This window comes from Ischnura elegans, chromosome 5, assembly GCF_921293095.1.
Source record: "Ischnura elegans chromosome 5, ioIscEleg1.1, whole genome shotgun sequence".
Taxonomy (NCBI): Eukaryota; Metazoa; Arthropoda; class Insecta; order Odonata; family Coenagrionidae; genus Ischnura; species Ischnura elegans.
This window is the reverse complement of record NC_060250.1, coordinates 118,961,596-118,983,745: the sequence shown is the minus strand read 5'-3', so window position 1 is coordinate 118,983,745 and position 22,150 is coordinate 118,961,596. Positions and strand designations below refer to the sequence as shown.

The 22,150-nt window shown below is 38.4% G+C and overlaps 1 protein-coding gene across 2 annotated transcripts in view; it reads left to right on the top strand.

Moving 5' to 3' along the window:
• LOC124159473 (matrix metalloproteinase-2-like) overlaps window positions 1–22,150 on the top strand; it is a 764,180-nt gene that overhangs the window by 433,105 nt on the left and 308,925 nt on the right. For both annotated transcript variants that reach the window (XM_046535299.1, XM_046535298.1), the window contains one exon: window positions 19,718–19,819. In XM_046535299.1, the coding sequence (XP_046391255.1) occupies window positions 19,718–19,819 (102 nt within the window). The remainder of the gene's footprint in view (window positions 1–19,717; window positions 19,820–22,150) is intronic.

Genomic DNA, 22,150 nt, shown 5'->3' with positions numbered 1-22,150 from the left:
GAGGTGAGGTCTACCCTCACCTAACCAAACTACCTTAATAATACAATATACTTTGTATTGAGAACATTTTATGCTACCTTTCTTAGAGAAATAGTGATAACAGACCAACTCTTCTCCTCTATTCTCCAATACTTTTTTTTAACAGCATTTAGTTTAAAAAAATACATTATATGACTTCAAATAAAGTGCAATGAATCTCGCTGATGCATCATCATATGTGTTCATTTATATCAAACGCTTACTTATCAGGTATGTAACGGCAAACCTGAGTTTATTTAATCTGGCTTTGAAATAAAAAGGCCAAAACGTATGCTCATTTCAGTAAATCGTCCAAACAAATACAGCTTATGTTAACGGCAAGAGTAATTACAATCACTTCTTTCTATAGAGAAAACAAGAGACGCGATAGTGTTAAACTAGTTTCTAATTAGATAAACACGACGAGAGCGAGAATGAGTAGTGGAACACCAAAATATCTCAGACAAGCAGGGAGTTTTTAAATCCGTTATCGATTTTGCCCCTTAGAACGACGAGGAAACCATTACAAAATCTCATCCTTATTGAGACTGCTTGCCAAAGGAAAACCGCGACCATTAAGAAACAAGAAAGACCGGCGCCTCATTCATCTTCCGCTCGAGAAGACTAGATAATAAGGACTGCACAAACAATTTTGCCTCCGACGTACTCCACCCGAAAAAAAAAATGAAATTCGCCAAATCATTGTGGCCCCCGGGGTCGCTAATTAATTCCATAGACTCTGCACGCGAAATAAACCTACGAGTAAAAAAAACTATTATTAATTTTCTGCGGTTCGGTCCGCCCACCTGATTCGGGGGAATAGTCAGGTACTGCTTCCTACAAAGGGGGTTGACGCCCAATGAAGTGTTCCATGGACAATGGGAAGACACGCATCCTTGGTTCCGTTCAATCACCGCCTAAGTAGAGAAGGCTTTTCGAGAAATAAGGTGCCCGTCCTCCCTATTATAATAACCACTATTTTCTCCGGCTCCTCGCGACACAAACTTGCCAATACGTTCATTTCTTAGGGCCGTCGTGTTCCGGAAGGTTCCTCTAGTCTAGATCCCAGCTCAAACTCGTCTCGATCGCCACGTTAGCATTGTTAGGTAGTGATGCGGAAATGAAAGATTTCCATTTCCAAAATGTGCATAAATATGTTGTTGTGTGACTTCTCAGAATAGCCAGCTATGACAAACTATGCCTCGGGATTTGCACCTATTCACTCTCAAGAACGCCTAACCTTCCTCTTCCCCTTCCTCTCCACTTCCTCTTGGACGAAAACATCCCGGTTCCACTTCCCTAAATAATGGCACGGTGGAGATGCTATTGGCACTCAGGGACTCACTCAGTAACTCATAATCAGTCACTGGTCACTCGTCAGTGGTCAGTCAGCAATGTAGCCGTCAGTTGGAGTCGAAGCGCGGGCCTTATGGCCCGTGCGACCTATGTGCCTCGCTATCCACCCGTGTCATCACCAGCAGCTCCTCTCCATCCCGAGACTTATGATAATATTCTAAATTTTGGCTATTATAGACGCACACATTCATCATTACTTTATGTATATTCATTGAATTCATTGGGTAACTGGGATTTCAAAGGGAAATAAACTTTGGGTAAAAACTTAAAACATTTGTGTGTGATTATTCGCTTCCCGACACCAAGGGCAAGAACCCACGCAATTTGAAGCGTGCGACCCGTGACGGATCGAGGTGGCGGGCCGCATCCTTACGGTTAGACCTCACTCGAGTGCCAACTCAATTTGAGTTTTCAAACTCCAAAATGTCCGCCAACCTCATCTCTCTTTTTTGAAATGAAATATCGCTCGTATAAATACCTCCAAGAGTGATATATCATACTATAGCAAAGCAACTTTTTCAATGAGAACGAGTAAATTAGTGAAAAGAGCTTAGGTATACTGATATTATTATTATATTTTTATATTATAATTTCTCTCCGTTACGTTTCGCTGCTGATCGAGGGGTAGGGAAAGGAATTGCCCCCCCCCCGGCACTGAATGTATGTAAATGAAGTGTTATGAACCATGTTGATGCTTCATAATAAATTTTCATTCATGTCAAAGGCTAACTTATTAGGTATGTTTTTCCAAAACTAATGCTATTTTATCTGGCTGTAAAAAAACGAAGAAAAAAAGGGATACTCATTTCTTTGAATAGTCCAAACAAACTAAGCTTTTATTAACGGCAAGAGTAGTTACAATTTCTTCTTCCTTAAGAGAAAACAAAACACGCGGTATTGTTAAACTAGATTCAAGTTAGATAGACAAGACGAGAGTAAGAATAATCACTCGTCTCCGTTCTAGTCCGGGGTGAGCTCTACCCTCACCTAACCCATGTCATCGAATATTTGCTTTTTACTTGTCTAATAAAGTTCGGATATATAGGCATTTCTACCTACATGTTGCTTAGTTTTGGTCCTTATTGGAAAACTAATGGTATTATATCCACCAGCATCATTTTCAGAGCATTAAAAATGTAAAGAATATGTATTTACTCGCAAATTTTCATAGTGATAAGCTTTATCCACACTATTCTTTGGTTCAATTCACCGTTTGTATGTGAAATAAATTCATTTCCTTTCATTTTTTATTATATTGTGAATGGATTTAAATAATTAACCGGGTAATAGACTTCAATATTCAATCCCAAATCGTATCCTAATTTTTATTCGCCCGTTAGATCTCCAAAATTTGAGGTCATAATAGGTTTAGTATATCGGATGAATTAAATTCGATGTGTTCTTTAAATTAGATAGCAAACGTTCTCAATTAGAATTTTTTTCTATGCGATATACCGCTAGCATAAAAAGAATAACCGACGAGTTGGCTGGTTATAAATAATACATTAATGCATGATAAATATGGCTTGGGAAAATTCGTGAGTCACGGCTTTATTTTTCTTCCCTAAAGATTTCAAAAGGATTTTGTGGCGTTTGCGAGCGTGAGGGTCGATGCCTGCGGTTCTGAGCTTTAAAGTGGGGCGGGTAAGTACTTCCGAGAATTAACGCTTGGAAAACCTTTGAGACCACGAAGAAGTTTCTTGGAATAGCTGTAAAAAATGCATACATTACGGTAAATTTCGGTGGCGCGAAATCTCATCTCTTATTAGGCAGGTTCTTTGTTTCCATTAAAAGTTTCTCCATGCGGTTGCCTGAATACTTAGCACCTATGACATCAATAAAAAAAATTATATTTGTATATATTATTTATTAAGTGCTATTGGAATACTCCTCATACAGTTTATTGGCCTCTAATTTGATGACAGAAATATTCATGGCCATTTATTAAAATGGTTACTGTATTTCGTTTTTTTTAAACTTGCATGCTAGTGCCTCCTTTTAAAAGTAATTACCATGAAATATTATATTGAATGAAATAGAAATTAATTGAAATATTTGAAACGTGTATTCTAGAGTTGATTACATTTGAAATGCGTAAGATCAAATAGATAGTCATTTATGAAATAATCTAATCATGTAGTGCGGAGTGGGTTGTAGACTTGTAGCTCTCCACGGGTAGAAAACAAATATCTCCAGTTATGTATGTTATAAGAGGCTCTAGGGTGTCTAGGTGTGTGAAGAGAATGGAAAAGTTTATTTGCATGGAGAGGAAAATGAACACGTAAGTTGTGGACATACTGAGTGAGGAGATAAATATTGTACGTTAGGTAGGTAAGGTAAGGCGGCAACTGAAGTCGAACATGCGGTTGAGAATTTGGCTTCTCTCGTCAACTATGATATATTATCGCATAGAAATATATTAAATCAGCCAGGTGGCAATCGAGATGTTTTTTTTTGCTTCGCCCGTCATTCGTTGGATTATGTAAGTAAAATGCACTGTGCAGTATCGCCCCGCTTGAATCGTTCTATCATCGTGCGGTGGCTGCGACGACGAATCTCATCAAAATAAGGCTACAAATCTCCCAAACAGTTCTCCTTGCCGTGATTATTACTCAACATTGAAACCTGTAAATAAAGTCTCATAACTTTTGGAACTAAATGTTCAGCTGGCCTTGACTAAATTGTGCAGTAGAGACAATCGGCATATAAACCGGTGCGACGCCGAAAACAGCAACAATTACCTCTAGACGCCGCCGTGGCTCATAAGATTACTGAGAAATAAAAATATTGTTTTTAATCACTATTAAAAGTAAAGAAAATCATTTTTGGACAGAATTTTTCGATTTCAGCACACTGTGTGCGCCGTTATCGTCTTCTAAAGACGGAATACGTCTCTAGTAAAGCGCATATTCCATAAACTCGATTGTTTCAGGCTTAACTTTGTGAAAATCCATTGTACACAATAAAAAGGTAGCATGGTACTTTTTCTCACAATGTATTCAAGACGACCGGTTTCGTCGCAGATGCGACATCTTCAGGTACAGAAATCGTTATTTTTACAGTTATTTTGTTGTTTAATAGCAACGAATAAACAACAAAATAACGATTAAATTAACGAAACAATTGATTAACAAATAACAATTAAATTAACGAAATTTAATCAACGAAACAACAAACGAACGAACAAATTAACGAAATGCATAAAAATAACGATTTCTGTGCCTGAAGATGTCGCCTCTGCTACGAAACCGGTCGTCTTGAATAAATTGTGTGAAAAAGTGCCATAACTTTTTATTGTGCGCATATTTTATGATCTGTAAGCGTAATTACTTGTTCCGTGTTACGTAAATGTACTTAAACTTGCTGAGAACACTTGATATGATGACTATCGGGAACAGAATTCGTGGTTATAGGCTGCTACTCCACATGTGTCGTTCATTGCGGTCCTCCATACCTATGTTTAATTTTATTTTAACAAACGGCCGTTGTTTAGAAGGCGGAAGGAGACAGGAAAATGCCTCCGCCGTATCCTTGGCACATGTTTGTTTTCCGTGAGGGGTGTCTGCCTCCCTTTCTCGCGAGGTTTTGTTCGGCAGACGGGATATTTCGGGTTTAAATCTACCCCTGCACGACTGTGCATGTGTCGTGGTGTGACGATGGATCGGCCCAAGCTGTGAGAGTATACTTGCTTTCAAGGGCACGCCCCAGCGTCAAGGCAACCGGAAATGGAAAGAACAATCCATCACATGCGTTCGTCGACTTTTTGAATTGGATGTAACTGAAAGACCCTAGCAAGTTGTATTTACCGATCGTGAATATTGCGAAGACCAATCGGCCACGAAATATGTCGTCACCAGTGATGGGGAAAGTATGAATTGAAAAATGTAATCGGTCTAAATTACAAATGCTTTGTTGCTTATGTAATTTACTTAATTTAGAAATAATTCTTTAGTAGAATAGTAGGATCACAATTACAGTTTCCATTATTTTTAATTTTGCTCCTGGGCATGATTCAAATAATGTCAATGTTTTCTCATGCAGGCCAGCATTTTAATTAGTATCTATTACCATTGCATAAAATACTAATTAAACTGTTTTATTCAGGCACTTCAGTCATAAATATTAATGTTCTACCAAACATTTACCTCTATGGACGAGATTAATGTAGCTGGAATTGCCTTCAGGTCAGCGCGCGTGGAGTTAAACCATCATTAAAATGCAACGTTCACTCGCACGAGATTTGGAGTAGGTTACAAGGAAAAATAGCATTTAAAAGTAAAGTATCGATAACGAATAAAAATCACGAAAAATTAATCAGATTGCTTTTACTTCGTTACACCACATCACTGGTTGTCACCTAAAGCGCATTTAAATAGAAGAATTTAAATATTTAGGGTAAATATTGACCAAGCAAATCAAGAGGAAACTGAAATAAATGCTAAAATATGAAATTCCAACCGATGTTATTAGGCTTTACAAGGGCTTTTAGAAAGCAAGATATTATAAAAAGACCTCAATGCGGGTTTACAAACAAAACCATAATACAACCAGTTGTCTTGCATTATGTTTTGTAAACCCGTGCGTAGTATGGTTCAGAAGTGTAGGTAGTGTCACCGCAGGCTGAAGAAAGGCTGATAGTTTTCGAAAACAAAATTTTAAGGTATTTATGGTCCCATTCACAACGAGGAAATACGGAGGATCTAAAACAACAAAGAGATACGAGAACTTTATAAAGGCCCAGACACAATAGCACAGATGGAAAGTAGAAGACTGCGGTGGGCCGGTCATGTAACGAGGAGGTAACCTCACAACCTCACCAGAACCAAGATTTCCTCACTACAAACTTTTATACAATTTACAGTCATGCAGATTAAGCGAAACATAAAAGACTTTAATAAATGGTAGTCCTAACTTCGTTACAGCTCTTCATTTTTCTTTGTGAACGGCTGGTGTCCTAACACACCCTGCCACACGCCTTTTAGGCGGCTTGCGGGTTATTATGTATATGCAGATGAAGAGAAGAGGAAACTACTATAAAAGCGATATTAGATGGTGTCCCAAGGGGAAAGTGACCTCCGGTACGGCCACATCAATGCTGGAAAGATTGCTGCAGATTGAAAAAGTCATAAAAAGAATGGATATAGAATCTGGCAGGATGCAAGATGGAGAAGCGGGGCGGGGCATTGTTGGTGAGGCCAAAAACCTCCTTTATGTGTGAGTTGCCTGTTAGGTAGGTGTAAAAGAAGCCACTTGCGTCGATGACGGACAGAATGATCCGAATTTCACGGAGGAATAGACTATGAATAACGCTGTTTGTTGTAAATTCAAATTTATTCATGGTGGTTTGATCTATCAAATTCATAACTTTTCGCTGCTACCCTACGCGACTTCAAATACTGCATCGAAAATATTGAGAAGGAATGAATCGCTCTTGCAGTTTTCGCCGCTCTGCGGACAACTTTCAAAAGCGATTAAAATTCTATCGGGGGAAACAAAAATCAAGATTCAACGGGGCGGACTTAGACCTCCTGTATTTACAGGTATAGTATCCTTGGTACATACTACAGTGCTCTCACGTACAACTCTAAGATAATGAGAATAACATTCGAATGTTTCTTGGGCAATGGCTCTATTCATATAAGTCATGGAAACTTTAGGCCCCATGGTGACGTGATTTTGAATGCAGAAAGCCGTGGATATCTAAGGGGATGGGTAACATTTAGGAAGAGTAGGTTTAACCAAGTCGGCCGATCATTTTCTACAAGATTTTCCGCCAATGCATCTGAATTACTAGTTAAACGTATTTTCTCAAAGGGTCGTTTTCAGGATGGACTTGACGTTGCAATTCATTCTCATTGTCAGTGTTCAGGAAGTGCTCGACTTGGGGGAGCCTCGTGAGTATTGTGAAAGCGAGTCTCAGCCCCGAAAATTCTCTTCTTTTCTAAATACATCCCATGAAATTTTCGAGGTCCTACTGTCAAATTTGCCTTAATATCGTTGCTATAAGTAGTTTTTGTTATTTTTTATAGTGACCCTTATGAAAGAGAAATCCCATGTCTACTCTTATTAGATGATTACGACCACAGGCCTTAATGAATTTTATCGTTTACTCCTGTAAGTCTACCTGAAGGAGAACGCAGTCAATAACCATTGAATTTGATACCATGCATAAAGAGTGTTGATCAGTCATAGGATGGAAGAGGAGAATGATAGTGATCCTCTTAAATAGCATTTCGATGGATAAAATTAAGGTAGAGTAAGTTTATCCACTTTAACTCATTAAAATCTCGAAAATGTCACGCCAGTGGAGCTTGAATCACTCGCTGAATGTGTTTGAGCGTCTGAAGGCTAGTTAATTATTGACGAGCGACGATTAGATGTTTCTAGTAGGAATTAAGTGCAGTTCCTTAAGTGGACCCCTACTACCTCAGTGAGGAGTTGAGTTAATGCGTGTGGATTATGGTTGGGAAGTATCTCTCCTCTGTGGAGGAGTAGTATAGCTAATTGCCTCGGTGTGACACTCAACGGGTAGTTTCCATTCCGGGCAAGTTAGTGCTGCATAGACGATGATTGCATGTTACCTACCGTAGGATCCCGTGATGGGTGCATCTGTAAGCCACAACGCATCCCTGCGCGTCGCAGTTCTCTTATGCCTTCCCTCAGCACATGGCTTATCTCTTTTAATTCCATCGATAAACTCTTTTCTCTTCATTCCGCTACTGTGTTTTTCAAATTTTTTCCCTTTTTTGCAAGATCATTAGCTCATTTTAATAGAGAATCGTGTTGAACAATGCCCAACACATGATTATAACTAATCCTATACTTTCTGTGCCTTGGTAATGTATTTTCCTGTTTAATGGTGTCTAATAGTTGAGTGTTTAATATGTTATGTTAATATAGGTTCATGTTTGTCACTGAAAAGTAATGACGCAATGGGAGTGAGGGAAGTTAGAGCTTCTTTCTTTCCTCTTATAAACATTTTCCTTTTTCGAATCTAGTTTCTGCTCTTTATATTATATGCATTATATATTACTGTTCGTCATTTCAATTGTTTCCTCTGCCAAGATACTACATAAGTGGTGATGAGTGAGTGATTTATGCTGGAGTATATCAAGCGTTCGATGTGTGGTTCCAAATTTTATATTAATTACAATATGTATAATTTTCGTTAAAAAAGTTTCGTTAATTTTGCTTCTTTAATATATTTCTGAATTATGTATGTTTGTGCCATAATGAAAAAATTCAAATTCACACTGATTAAAGACAAGGGAGAATCGTGTTCTCCGGTTGAATCTTAATGAGTTTTGAGTGCTTCTATAATGTAGTTATACTATAATCTGGCTGTTTATGATGACTCGCGTCTGGCCTGATTTATTATGCCATGAACATTGTATTCCATACATTATTCATTCGCGTACCCCATTTGAAGGATTTTCATGTGCATATCAATTCGTGACTGTTAATTAGATTGCAATGCACTGCTTTAGAATAGCTTCTGACTAGTATTTTTTTCAATCAAAAGATTGAATTTAAGAGAAACTAGTTATTTTTTGATGGGGCTCTTCCGGCCCGGTGACCCGAGAATTAAAAAAGTATTTTTAATGCTTTCGTTCGATACATTGATCAAAAAAATATTACAATTTCTTGGGGAGATGTATGTTATTTTGAAATTATATTGTATACAAAAATATTTTTGAATTGGCTGATATACATGGACACACCCCTCCCTTGTCCCAAGAAACACCCCTCCCTTGACCCAAGCTGCTCCAAATTGTTTGGGGGAAATTTTGTTACTAGCAGCCGGTTTTTCCATTTTATAATGTAATTTAATTAACTTGACTCATCAAAGGGAAGCTTTGTAGATTTTGATGAAATTTCACCTAAGAAGAACAAGATGGATCTCTGTAAGTTCAGGGGTAATTTTCACATCGAAAGTATTATGTAAATAAGAGCAGATTCTGACGAATTTACCGGGGTAACTGCTAGAGTGGCTTGATTTAACAATTATCTGGTCTGATTTCCTCTGCGAGAAGGAGTTCGGCTTATAGGATCGGAAAGAGGAAGATCTTCCGCGTTGCTGGTTGCGTAAATTCTGGAGCCCATTCTTCCTTGAAATGATAACAACCTCAACCGTCGGTTTCCACAGTCGGTTCATTTCATGCCGTCTCTTATCGCCTGCTTGACTGCTCTCATATTTTCCTCAAGGCGTCGGAATTGATATAGGGTATCAATGTATTTGAATGCGATTGTTTACCATCTTGTATTTAAAACTTTGCAAATTTGATTCGACTGTAAACTGTAGACCTTCCTGTACTCTGGTGAAAATGCTCTGTACTTTCCGCTATCATTAATATATGCATGTTAAACGATACTTAAAGTGCGTTCGAGGAATTGATACGATATCTGCAAATATCTGCACCAATGGAATAGAGGAAAAACCGTTTTATCACTCTATGAAAAGGGTTTTGTTTCAGTTTCCCTGTCACAATTTCTATTGAATAATTACGTCACTAAAAGTTTTAATCTTAACTGTCAAAATGAGATATTTCACCAGCATTAATCTATTACGCCAAAGTATAGACAGTACTTACTCATCCGGTTTCTGATAGGGTAAAACCCTTTGATGCACATTTCCTACAAAATGTTTTTTACAGAAAAATATTAGTGTATAGGGCAAGTATTACCCAAATTTTAAATATCAGAAATATCTTGAGCACCAGCTATATATTGACATATGCGCAAAAATTTGTTTCTTTCTCGTTGTCATTCGTCAAATTATATTAGGCTCTTTGGGCGGACATTTGATCAGGAAAGAGTCAGCTGTTATTCAATATAAATCTCCCCGCGAAGTCCATTTTATATTGCGATTTCATTTTCTATACTCTAAAAAATATTTGAAGATGCTGCACTCCGTAGCCCTTTGAAAGGTCCTCAATTATAAACTCATGCGTTGAGCATCGGTTGATGTAACACTTAAAAGTGACTCGTGAGAGGAATAGACTTAAAATGCGTGGAGCTAGTTTGGGCGGAACCGATCAAAATTTGGGCCTTCATTCTGTTTGCCGACTCCTTTGCCGTCGCCATGGTTAATCGATTGCGTGACATTTTCGCAAACTTTCCGACCGCAGACTAGCGGGGCGCTAAATTAGTTTTCTAATAATTGGCTCTCGCATATTGGATATCAGCTGTTCTCATCGACCAACGACGCAACGGGCTCAGAAAATTCTCAGTTCTGCCTGCTCTCTGCTGCTGTTCATGGCCCACGGACGTAATTTTCCCGTTTTCATCAACGCGCGTTAATTCTCCCGGCTTAAAGTGATCCGGGTGAGCAGATGTCTCCATGGCGTTGGAGTATGAGTTGCAAACTACGTAAAAACTCAATCGTCTCTCTCTCTCTCTCTCATGTAATTGGCGTGGCTGATGGAAGGGCGAGTTAGGCCGATGGCGGAACATTTTGTGCAATGGTAAAAAATGCGACGATCCCTTTTTTTGCAATCATTGCAGCAAATTCTGGGCATGATCATCTGTAATTTCCAAGTCACCTCCAATGAATGTTTACTTATTTGAGTGATTACGAATCGGATTTAGTATATTCACTCAAGTTCGATCATTTTTAGGGTAGGAAGGCATTTGTGTTAATCAATTTTTAAAAACTGAGTGTCATCCCAAGCACTTTTCCTAGTTCGTTACGCCCATAAGCAAACACTCCGTGTCCGTATGAAGCTGTTTTGTCATTATTTTTGCTCCAATTCTTTGGTCTAAGCGAAAAATATTTTCTTTTAACATTTTCTATAATTGGCCATTATATTGGTTTCGCCAAAAGTAATTAGGTTCTGATTCGACTCTACAAGAAATAAAAAAAACTTAGCTAAGCATAATCAATAACGTATTTGCGCGATAAAAATATTACTTATGAGCTTTAGTCTCAAAATATTACAGGCAATAGACGTGTGAAGCATTGATTATATACTATTATATTCTTAAAGTAAGCTACAAGTGCTCTTCTTTAATGCTTTGTTAAGGAATGCAGTTCTACGATTAGATCAAGGATATAGTGGATTTTCAGAGATAAAACCGTTCGGAAATAAAACTTTTTTGCATTGCTGCGCGTTAAGATGACCTAGCAAAAATATACAAATTTTACTACAAATGAGGCGTTTTATTCTCGATGTTCGTTGAATTTATCAAAATTAAAGTAGTTATTCATCGGGATGTATCTTTCCGCAGGCCATCAACTCGCCCTTCCTAGCATAAAATGTGCCGAATTTTTGGACTCACCTGATAACACGTGATATACTCCCGCAAAAATCATTCACTCCTCACCACTTGTATCGTGTCTTGGCGGCGGGAAATATTTATAAAATCTGGCATTGTGAGTTACTTTTCGTCAAGTAGTGATTGAAGGCTCTCGGTGATGCTCAATTTTCGTGATGGGTATATTTTTTTAGTCAAGTTTGAAGTTTTGCCTTAGGCAGGTGAATTTAGCTTATCCAATAAACTTTCTGTGAATCGCTAAAAAAATTGATTAACGCTTCTGCCTAAATTATGCTAATCTGCTTGCATACTTCGATGCTTTTATTGCTGGATAAGTCCAAAAATAGCTATCAAAAGTACATCAAGTCATCCAGATTGGCTAACAAGTTGCTCTAAAGGCCACACTTTTGATAGCGAATTTTTTACCGTTTTTGCACTCCACGAAACGTATTGCTCACTCCGGAATCGCTCGAGGTAATATTTGGTGTATATCCTGTATTCACGTGCTCCCTTATTTCTTACCCAAGTTTCTTGAGGAAACATTAGGATCGCTTCCCTTTCCGGCAATCAAGCATGCGTGCGGATCTGTGCCAGACTTGTTAACTCGACGAGGGAAATATGAGCTGACAGATTCTGTGATTTTCATATTATTTCTTGGGCTGTCTAGAATTGCTCTTTTCATAGTGTAAAACTAATTAGTACGTAATTAACTACAATGTTCTAAAGCTTACCTAGTTCATTTGCTCGAATGTGGATAGATACGTGCTTCAAGTTGAAGAAAGTACATCGACATTAGGCATCTATATAACTAAATATTCTTTTTTTGGTATTTTCTTTGATTCATGGTAGCTGCTTCTATGTCTCCTTTTTATTTGGAAGTAATTATTGAGGAGTGATATATTTCCTTTAATATTAATATTTCCCCGTAGATTCTCTGAAACGATTGTAGCGTGTAATTATGACGTGCGCATTGGGTCAGGGTCCATAGACAATAAGCATGAGTTTTTAATTCATTTCATTAGCTGTATAATTTAGATGCCATTAATTTAGGCATATACATCGTGATTTTGAATTGCGGTTCAGTGTTTCTATTGCCGTTTCAAAATATGAATTGGTCAATAAATTTTATCCCATGGGCACTTATTAACCCTCTGGTCATTACTTGCTAAATAGTCACCGTGCACTTAGCCTCCCTGATGTGACATTATTTTGGTCGCCAGCTATTCAATCCACCTACAGGTTTTCTTTCTCCTCCATCTGTCCATACTCAGCGAATTAAAACGAATTAGGCTCGGAACCGCTAGTGACTCGAAGACTGCGCTCTATGCCTAGATTGCTTGAGCAATTGAGAATAGATAGCTTTCAGAGAAACACAGAGAAAACTATGTTATAACCCCCGTATGTTTCCTTGACCGACAGAAACGATAAATTAAGAGAGATATTTTTACAAAAGGATAGGTGTACGAATACTAAATATCTACTACTATATGCTACTATTACTATTTCGAATAACAAAGAGAAGGAGCTATAGGTGATCTCCAAGGTCATAACATCAGAATTGAGCCACCATCAAATAACAAAAATGTATGCCAAAAAAATAATGCAGGAAATATTACATAAGTATTACATAAGTGTTTTAAAGAAACAACATATAAATAAATGTTCAATTATTTCTTGAGAGAGAAACCAGTATTGGGCAAATCTTTATATTTTAATTAAGGATTTATTTTTTTTTTTAATTTTAGGGGGCAGTAAATTAAATATATTTGGCCCCATGTAAAGAAAGCAACGTTTATGTATGCTAACGGTCGGTGCACTAAAGCCCCCAGCTATTCCCCTCTTACTGAAATATTTTACACGCCTGAGATGTGTTGCGAAATGGATAAGTATGGGAAGTCGCTTTTCTTCACATACAATAAAGACACTAATGAATGCTAGGCATAACTTAGAGCATTTTATATATTAACGGCTGGTGCCCTAGCATCCCCCGCCACACGCTTATTGAGGCGGCTTGCCAGGTAGTTCGAAGATGTAAATTTCCGTCGCGTAATTGTTTCAATTCGGCAGCCCTCCGCGAAATTTCTTTCACGTCACAGCCACTTTTATTTATAGACCTGCGTCCGTCCGTCTGACTCTCTCTCTTTACACGTCCATCTGCCGGTGGAAATCGATTGAAGCAATTCCCCTGGGCGCTTCCGGTGGGTCCGACTGATGATGTCACATTCATCGTCACGCACACGCGACTTCCGGTTTTGCGTTGTGCTCGCAGCGGGGGTCACCCGCTGCAGAGTGCGTTTCGCACTCGCACGCTCGTGTGTCGAACCAACGAGTTTCGCACAGATGCCGCACGGCGCCCTCGTCGAAGGAAGTGGTGACATCTATCGTTGTAAAAGGGATGCACCCACACCGCACTTCAAATGAGAGTGGTACATTCCCACTTAGGCATACCGGTTGTTTGGTAGGCCCGCTCGTGGCTGAGTCACTGACGAAAAAAATGCCTCTGCCTTTTGGCCGTCCGTGCAGGACGTTGATCATGATGCATTGCGCGCGTATTTCCGACGATTGGCCGTAATCGATGCGGGTATTGAGCGTCGTTTGTATTCGACGAAGACACTTCCCACGGATCGTGCTCGCAACTTGGATTACGAGGTGACGAGTCTGTCGGAAGGGGGTGTGGTAGGCAGCAAGACATCAGAGTCCTCTTGATGGCCATTCTCAGTACTACTCCGTTACCCAGGCCAGTCGTCCCTAAAGGCCGTTTTACACGGGGCACGGAATTTCGCAGGTTAGAGCTGCATTAATTTCTAAAATGGCGTGGAATTGCGCGAATGCATGAACGAAATTAGAACAGGGGCTATTTTGCGTCTCGCATCCACTCATTCTCGCATGTGTTCTAGCAATTCACCGCTTTACAAGACGCAATTTTGATTGCGCCTTCGCACGTACGTCAGATTGCGCAATTCCGTGTACCGGGTAAAACGGCCTTAACACTTCCACTATAGGAAAGGCTGTGTCAGCCAATGTTAGGCTAAAAGTTATGGGGAAGATGAGCAGATATAATAATTTTTGTATGATGTTCGCGTATTCACGAAGCGTTGGTATGCATTTCAGAAACTCTAAGAGCCATACTACAAATATTTTAGGCGTGATGACTATAGGAAATTGAGGCTGAAAGTGAATTTGTTCATTTTTTAGAAAGTAAAAGTTCATTTTTGGAATTATAAGTAATGTTTATTACTGGTGAATCGCCCATTTATCTTATTTTTTAATTGGAAAAAATGAATACAAATAAAAGCCACTCGTCTCGACGCCTATGGTGCAATACTGTCCGCATTTAGTTTAGTGCACAACAATGATGGAGTGCAACGACTCCTCATCGTAGTAATTAGAAGGCTATCTAGAGAGCTCTGTCAAGATTAACTTAGGCTCCTTGTTCAAGTGTATGGGTTTATAATACTGGTGAATTCTCTGGATATCCCTTCTATAAAATCCTCACTTAGTGATTTTGTGACATTTAAGTTCCTAAAAATCGCGAGCGCAGTGGTCCAGTGGATAGATTATTAAGCTATTGATTTAAGGGTGCCGGATTCAAAGTAACGGCAGTGGCGAATACATATGGGGGCACAAGGGGCGCGCGGGTCAGCCGCCATTGCCTAGCATTGCAGATCCACAATTGTAACCCTTTTATATCGATAGATGCCATTGTCTAGTACATGAGTATAATCAGTTTAAATAAAGCTTGCTTAAAATTTGCATGCAACTTATTTTTTATTACGTTAAAAGTGAAGGCAGCTCAAGAAAGATTTTGCGCCCCCCTTGAGGTTTTTTCTGTAACTGAGTGTCCTAACACCCCCTGCCAAACGTCTTTTAGGCGACTTGCGGGATAGTATGTAGATGTAGATTGCGTACCTATACTTTCTCATTGAAGTCATCCTTAAGTCCTTCATTGGGCCGTTGGGGCTCTGAGAACCACGTACGCGGCATCATCTTGGCTGCAGCACTTGTAGCTGTCGAGGGGGGTCACACTTGTCTATGGGGCGTGATTGATCCCAGCCGGTTCGTTTCAAGTGATTAGCCTCGGTGACGATGAACGCGGCCGCGTGCGTGCCGCGGTGGTTCTTGCGTCAAAGCGCCACTTGTTCATTCCGCACTGGAGTCACACGAGTTCGAGGAAGCGCAGATTGATCGTGAGAGTGCAAGGGCGCCGGTCGGTGGAGCGATGCACTCGGGAAGGCGACGATTGGCGCCCGTGAATGGAAGCCTTTGAGAGGAAGTTGCGAGCCTCATTCCTTACACCAGGACGAACTCCAATGCTGCTTGCTCTCTTCTTAAATGGCCGATTGCTGTTCGTGCACAGGCTCGGCGTAAACGCGCGTACAATTCTTTCCAACGCTTTTTCCGTCCACGCATTTGCTGTTAACAACCATTTAGCACCAAGAGCCTCAGAGGTTCATGAACTGTTGTACCATCTAAGTCTACGAAACACCTTACGAGTAACCTCTAGGGTGTTTGGCAGGGATTGATCAATCGCCTGAATGGAAGAGAATCCCAACACGCACACCACATGGTAATACAAGTATTACCCATAATAACAAAATACAGTAGAACCTCGGATAACGACCATAATCCGTTCCAGAAAGCTGGTCGTTATCCGAAATGTTCGCCATCCGAAACAATTTTCCCCGTAAGAAATAAAGAAAATAGGAATAATTGGTTCCTAGCTTCTATCGACTCGCTATCATGTGAAAGTTACAGGCTATATAGGTGTTGTTTTACATTGTATTACTTGTAGACTAACTATTGTAGACATTGTGTTACTTTGTATCCATTTGGGATCGCACGGCACCGAACACAAACATGTCCGCTACACATATGTTCGCTAACCGAACTTTTGTTCGCTATCCGAGGCAAATTTTTAGCGAAATTTTTGGTCGTTATCCGAATTTTTCGTTATCAGAGGCGTTCGCTAACCGAGGTTTCACTGTATAGGCCCACATTAACTCTCCGTTAGTCGCTTGGCGTCTGTCAGCCGCCAGGCAATTTTATTTTCTTTGCCCACATCATATTTTCATAGTTAGGAAACTAATATTCCTTGTATCTTATTATATTATGATTCTGTAATAGTAACCAATATTATCATATGTATTGTCACATTTACGGAATTAATTTTGATATTTTTGTTTGAGTCTGGTAGACGCCACGCGATAACTTGAGTCACAAAACGTTACATGGTAATAGCTTCGTGATATTCATCGCAAAGTTTTTATATGCCTTTATAATTTAAACTAACTAGTACTATCTAAAGCATTAAATTTTGGATGTGCGTCTTATTGCCAAGATTTTTTTATTGTAATCAATTTGATATAATTTCGGGGAAAGAAAAACTGTAAGAAACGTCAAAGTAAATTCAGTATTTTGTTAATGGAAATATCTCCATCATTATTATGCATAACTTTGTAGTCCATTCTTGGAATTAAGTATTCAATGAAGGATTTATGGTAGTTAAAAAAGTTATTTCTACTTCAAAGCATTTTGTTTAACCATTCCAAGATGGTGTCCGTGAGACGCCTCGCGAACAATAGCGTTCCAAAATGTGACGTTACTGACGGAGGGTTAACGCAAAAGCTAAACCTGCAAACGGTTAGTAATTCTATATGAAAACCATGCAATGGGAAAATAAAAATATGCAATTAATTGTCCTAGCGAATGATACCATTTATTTTATTAATCGATACACCGCTGCTATCCTTAATACAGCAAGGAAAGGACTATATTTTAAATGTCTCTGATTGCAGTCTATTTCATTTATTTTCTTCTCGTGATCACGTCGGCCATAGTAGGGCAACTAAGTATGTATTTCACGTCGTCTGAGATAAAAAATTCCGAATTTACAGAGTATACTTAGCATATACATTAGTAACTAGTAACTTTAATCCTTGAGATTATTTTGCAATTAACTACAATCTCTCAACGTTATCAAAATACTTAACAAGTCAACAAGTTCCACCAAATATCGCCGTCCAACCTTAAGCTGAACGTTATCAAAGTTCACTGTCCAATATTAACTATTAATTATAATTTGATATAATAAAAATGAGGATAGCCCTTTAGTAAAGTATTACGTATTTACGACGTTGACAATTTTTAAAATTTCTGAATCAATTTAAAATACTGAAACGAATTCGAATCGGTTTTACTTTTGTTATATTCACCTCATTTACATATTTTTTCCTTTCCCATTACCTGTATACGTAGACTTTCGAAGCATTTCTGTATCTTTTTCTTACACCAGATTTTAATTCACTTACGTCAATTACGTGGAATTATATGTATAAGTTCAATTTCCTCTTGCATGAATATGTCTGAATAATTCACAATTATTGAGGTAGAGAAACATTCGAAAAGCTGGATGAAATTCAGTAAGATGTGATTTTAGAATTTAAGGTATATTAATTCATAAAGAAGTTAAGTGATTCGACACGATTTTTTAAGCCGTTTTCACCCCTGCATCCGCGATTTCGACCACTAATACATTCTAATCGCTATCTCATGGTGCGCTGAAAGGAACGGAACATGAGCGAGATGAATAGATGCTTGATGAATGGTTGAATGGCATGATTATCAGGAGTCGTCGACTAATTATCAATTCGTAATTAGAAATACGCACCAGCGAACGCCGGTAATATTATAATGAAAGGCCACATTTATTTCATAGATGGTATTATTTTATTATGAGAGCCCTAGCAGTTTATTATTTCTCTCGTATGAGCTAAGCTTTGATTTCACATTTAATTTCACCATTACTACAAAAGTATAGGTATATAATAAAAAATTAATCAAGCCACGTTTTTCGAAGTTGAAGAAAGTTTTATTTATTATATTATTATTATAACTCATTATACACGTATATAAGACAATATGACAATATCACAGTTTCATAAATTATAAAAAAGTTACAATCGTGGTTCTACAATGTTCGCTAATGGGGGGCGCGCCCCCCCATCTGAATCCGCCACTGATTTCAGTGTTAAAAGATTTGAGCGGAATGGGCCAAAAATATACTTAAAGCCAAAAAATGAGGTATTAGACTTGCTATGTTCTCCTTGTATTTGAATTATCTTTTACAAATCGTAGTAGTGTCGGATTGTAGTAATTTTACGGTTATAATATACGTAATATGATGAAGTTTTTGTGACCTGTAATCGCTTCAGGTTGATTCATTTTATACATTATCACGAAAATTTAATGGTGAGGTGATATTCCATAATACTTTACTTATTCTCTAGCCTGAATCGTAATTACATATCACTGTAAATGCGTACAATTTTTATAGAAATTTCGATATACCAGCCTTCCCATGAGGCAGCTCACACGCTCTTAGAATTAGTGATTAAAATGGTGAACGGTAAAGTTAATCGTTTGGTTTGATTCAAGTAGTTGATTTAGTCATCTCTGTTTATAATCTTTAACGTGAAATATTTAAGAATTTTAGAAATTGCCGGAAATTATGACGAAGACTTAATGACGGGTCATTGTTAACTCCAGCTATTTTTAATCTCTGATTTTTGACGAAAATGAGTGACTTATGTTAATTAACGATGATGCCCAAATTCGACGGTGTTGAATATTTGTACCAGCACAATTTGGCTATCATTTCCCGAATGAATGGCTGCTGATAGCTATAATGCATGTACGTCATGTTCGTTGCTAATACATTTTTCGTTTTATTCAAGTTGTAGTAATAAGCATGAATATTTTTATATAACGATAATAAATTATTTACTCCCAAAATTTTGGTTGTAAAACTGGTTACACACTGGTTAAACATAAAGTAGCTTTAGCTGGTCTCCAAGGTCATAAGACCAGAAATGAGCCACGATCAGGTAACAATAATATGTGTAAAAAAATAAATGTTGTAACTATTATATGTGTATTGTTACAATGAAATGATATCAAAATAAATGTTCAATCTTTTCTTGGAAAAAATTGATAATGGGCAATTTAATGTTTTTGTTTTTATTACAAGGTTGTATTTCCTCCCCCTCAAACTACGAAATATTCTAAGTCGTTTTCCCTTTTTCCATTTCAGCAAAAATATCTCATGAATTTCGGCTACCTTCCCGAGTCGAATCAGGAGACTGGGAATCTGATGTCGGCGAAACAGTTACACGAGGCCATCGCAAACCTACAGGTGAGTTATTTGCAAGGGACAACTTCATCCGCTCCCCACCAATACGGTTTTTGTGTTGTCGCGTGTGAGGTGGTTGTCTTGCCGGGACTTAATAGGCAGAGAGGGTGCTTGCATTGCACGTACCCACACCCTCATAACTGCACCTGCCAACTACTCAGCCAAGGGTCGATAACTCAGCCTTTTTAAGGGGCTCGATCACGCTCATGCGATACCGGTATTTCGACCTGCCTGAAGGTGATCACCCAGCAGAAGAATTGTCTTGTGGTAATTTGAAATTATTAGTGATGCTTAATTTATTAGTGCAGCTTAAAGCCTCAAATATATATATTTCGATTGCTTCTAAAAACATATTGAAATATGTTGAAAAACCGGTCCGTTTTGAAAAAATATACCACCAGCCTAATAATTTATTTAAGAAAACAAAAAAACCATTACCTGTAGACAACCACCGATAGTAATTCTAAGCCAAATTTAAATAGTAGTTTATTAATATTATCATACTTTGGTACTGAAATGGTGTATCAAGTTCAGATTGAAATTTAGTCTCTTAAAGAGTGGAAAATCCTATTTAGATGCGTTATTATTTTTATTGAACTCATTCGTCTCAACTCTAGCCTAACTTTTGAGGTGGTAGCTAAAATCTCTCCCTTTTTAAATAGATTATTTTATTGCGATTAACTTGCAATTCATATCGTTATTCATCGCTGTTTTCCGCTAAAATTAGACTCATGTCATGCCTAGAGAAGCTACCCGTTGAACTGCAGTCTCCGGCTAAGATTTTAAATAGTTATTTCTGCTGGAGTAAAAAAATTATGTACCGATTTATTTCTTCCAGAAATCATTTTTCATTTATCTACCAGCTTACCCTTTACATATAATCAATGTAGTATAATATATATAGGGTAAAGAAACTACAGCTTCTGCATTGGAACAAGAACCTCCGTCATTTTTGTGAACGAGTTAAGATAAAGCCTTTTCTTGGTCCTGAAGGGCACAAGCATTAAATAGCTCTCTTTTTGCCGTCCAATTTTTACAATACCGTACGTGTTTTTTCTCGCCACACCGTCTTCATTTCATTTACAAGTTTATTTACTGTTGATGTATTTCAGCTTGATCGGTGGTTAGACCTAGCTGTGAACCGTTTTTCTCGGTAAAACTTGTTGGTCTACCAAGCAATATGATCAACATTTTATTTTCTGACTTTGTGACTTGATCCCGTCATAATATTTGCTGTAAATCTTCTAATATTGAAATTTACTTTGGTTATAGACATTATATCTGAATTAGATTATAGCCTTGTGTATTATTATTATTGTCGATCAAAAGAACTTGAAATGGTGAAAGGCAATCGTATGCGTCCGATGGGATTACCTTAGTGTCATGGTTTCAACGCTTTTTTCGTCATTTTCAAATATTGGTTCTGACTCATCTATTTTTACAAAGCTTTTGAAAGCGAAAGTATACGTTAACCATTTATTATTTCAAATCGTAGTCTAAATGTACCAACTTTGTCCCCCAAAAAATGTAATTGTAAAATCATGTTGAGTATTAAATTTATCAATTCTTGTTCTCACCTTCACGGGCGATAAAAGACGACAAAGGCGAGCAAATTGTAGCTTTCAAATAGAAGTTATCCCAACTCTAGGTAATATCACATTCGGAAAAGCGTATTTTGGGGCACAATCTCGGACAAGGGCTACCATTTACGATGGATCCCAAACAAGGGTAAACATGTAGGACAACGTTTTATTATTTCAAATCGTGACTTAAATATACCAACAGTTTCCCGAATAAAGCCATTTTTTAAGGCATGTTGAGATCGAAATTCATCTATTCTTATTTGGCACGTTCACTGGCGTCCAGATCACCTAGGTAGATGTTTTAATCAACATCAGATAGCATTTAAAAGGAATATGGACCCCATCAAACTTTCTTGTGAAGCCCTTGTCCGGGATTGCGTCCTGAAATACTCTCTTCCGAATGTGATAAGGTTGGGATGACTTCTATTTGAAAGCGACAGTTTCCCTGCCTTTGTCGTCTTTTATCACGCGCTCGCCCTATATTAGCCTCGTTAATTCCGTAATGAAATTTCACTCCACCGGCATCACTCCGTGTCCCGTGTCTCCTCCCGTTGAAACCTCCACCCTCCATCTCCGTTGGGCGTTATCCTCTTAGCGGAGTAGCCTGGCCAGGAAGTGACCTCACCCTTCTGATGTGGTCAGTGCCCATCTGCGAGATCCCTTTAAGTATCGGGTGACCATTAGGCCTAGAGGGGAGGGGGAGGGGGAGAGGTTACGTCACAGAAAATGGGGGGGGGAGGTGAGGATTGGA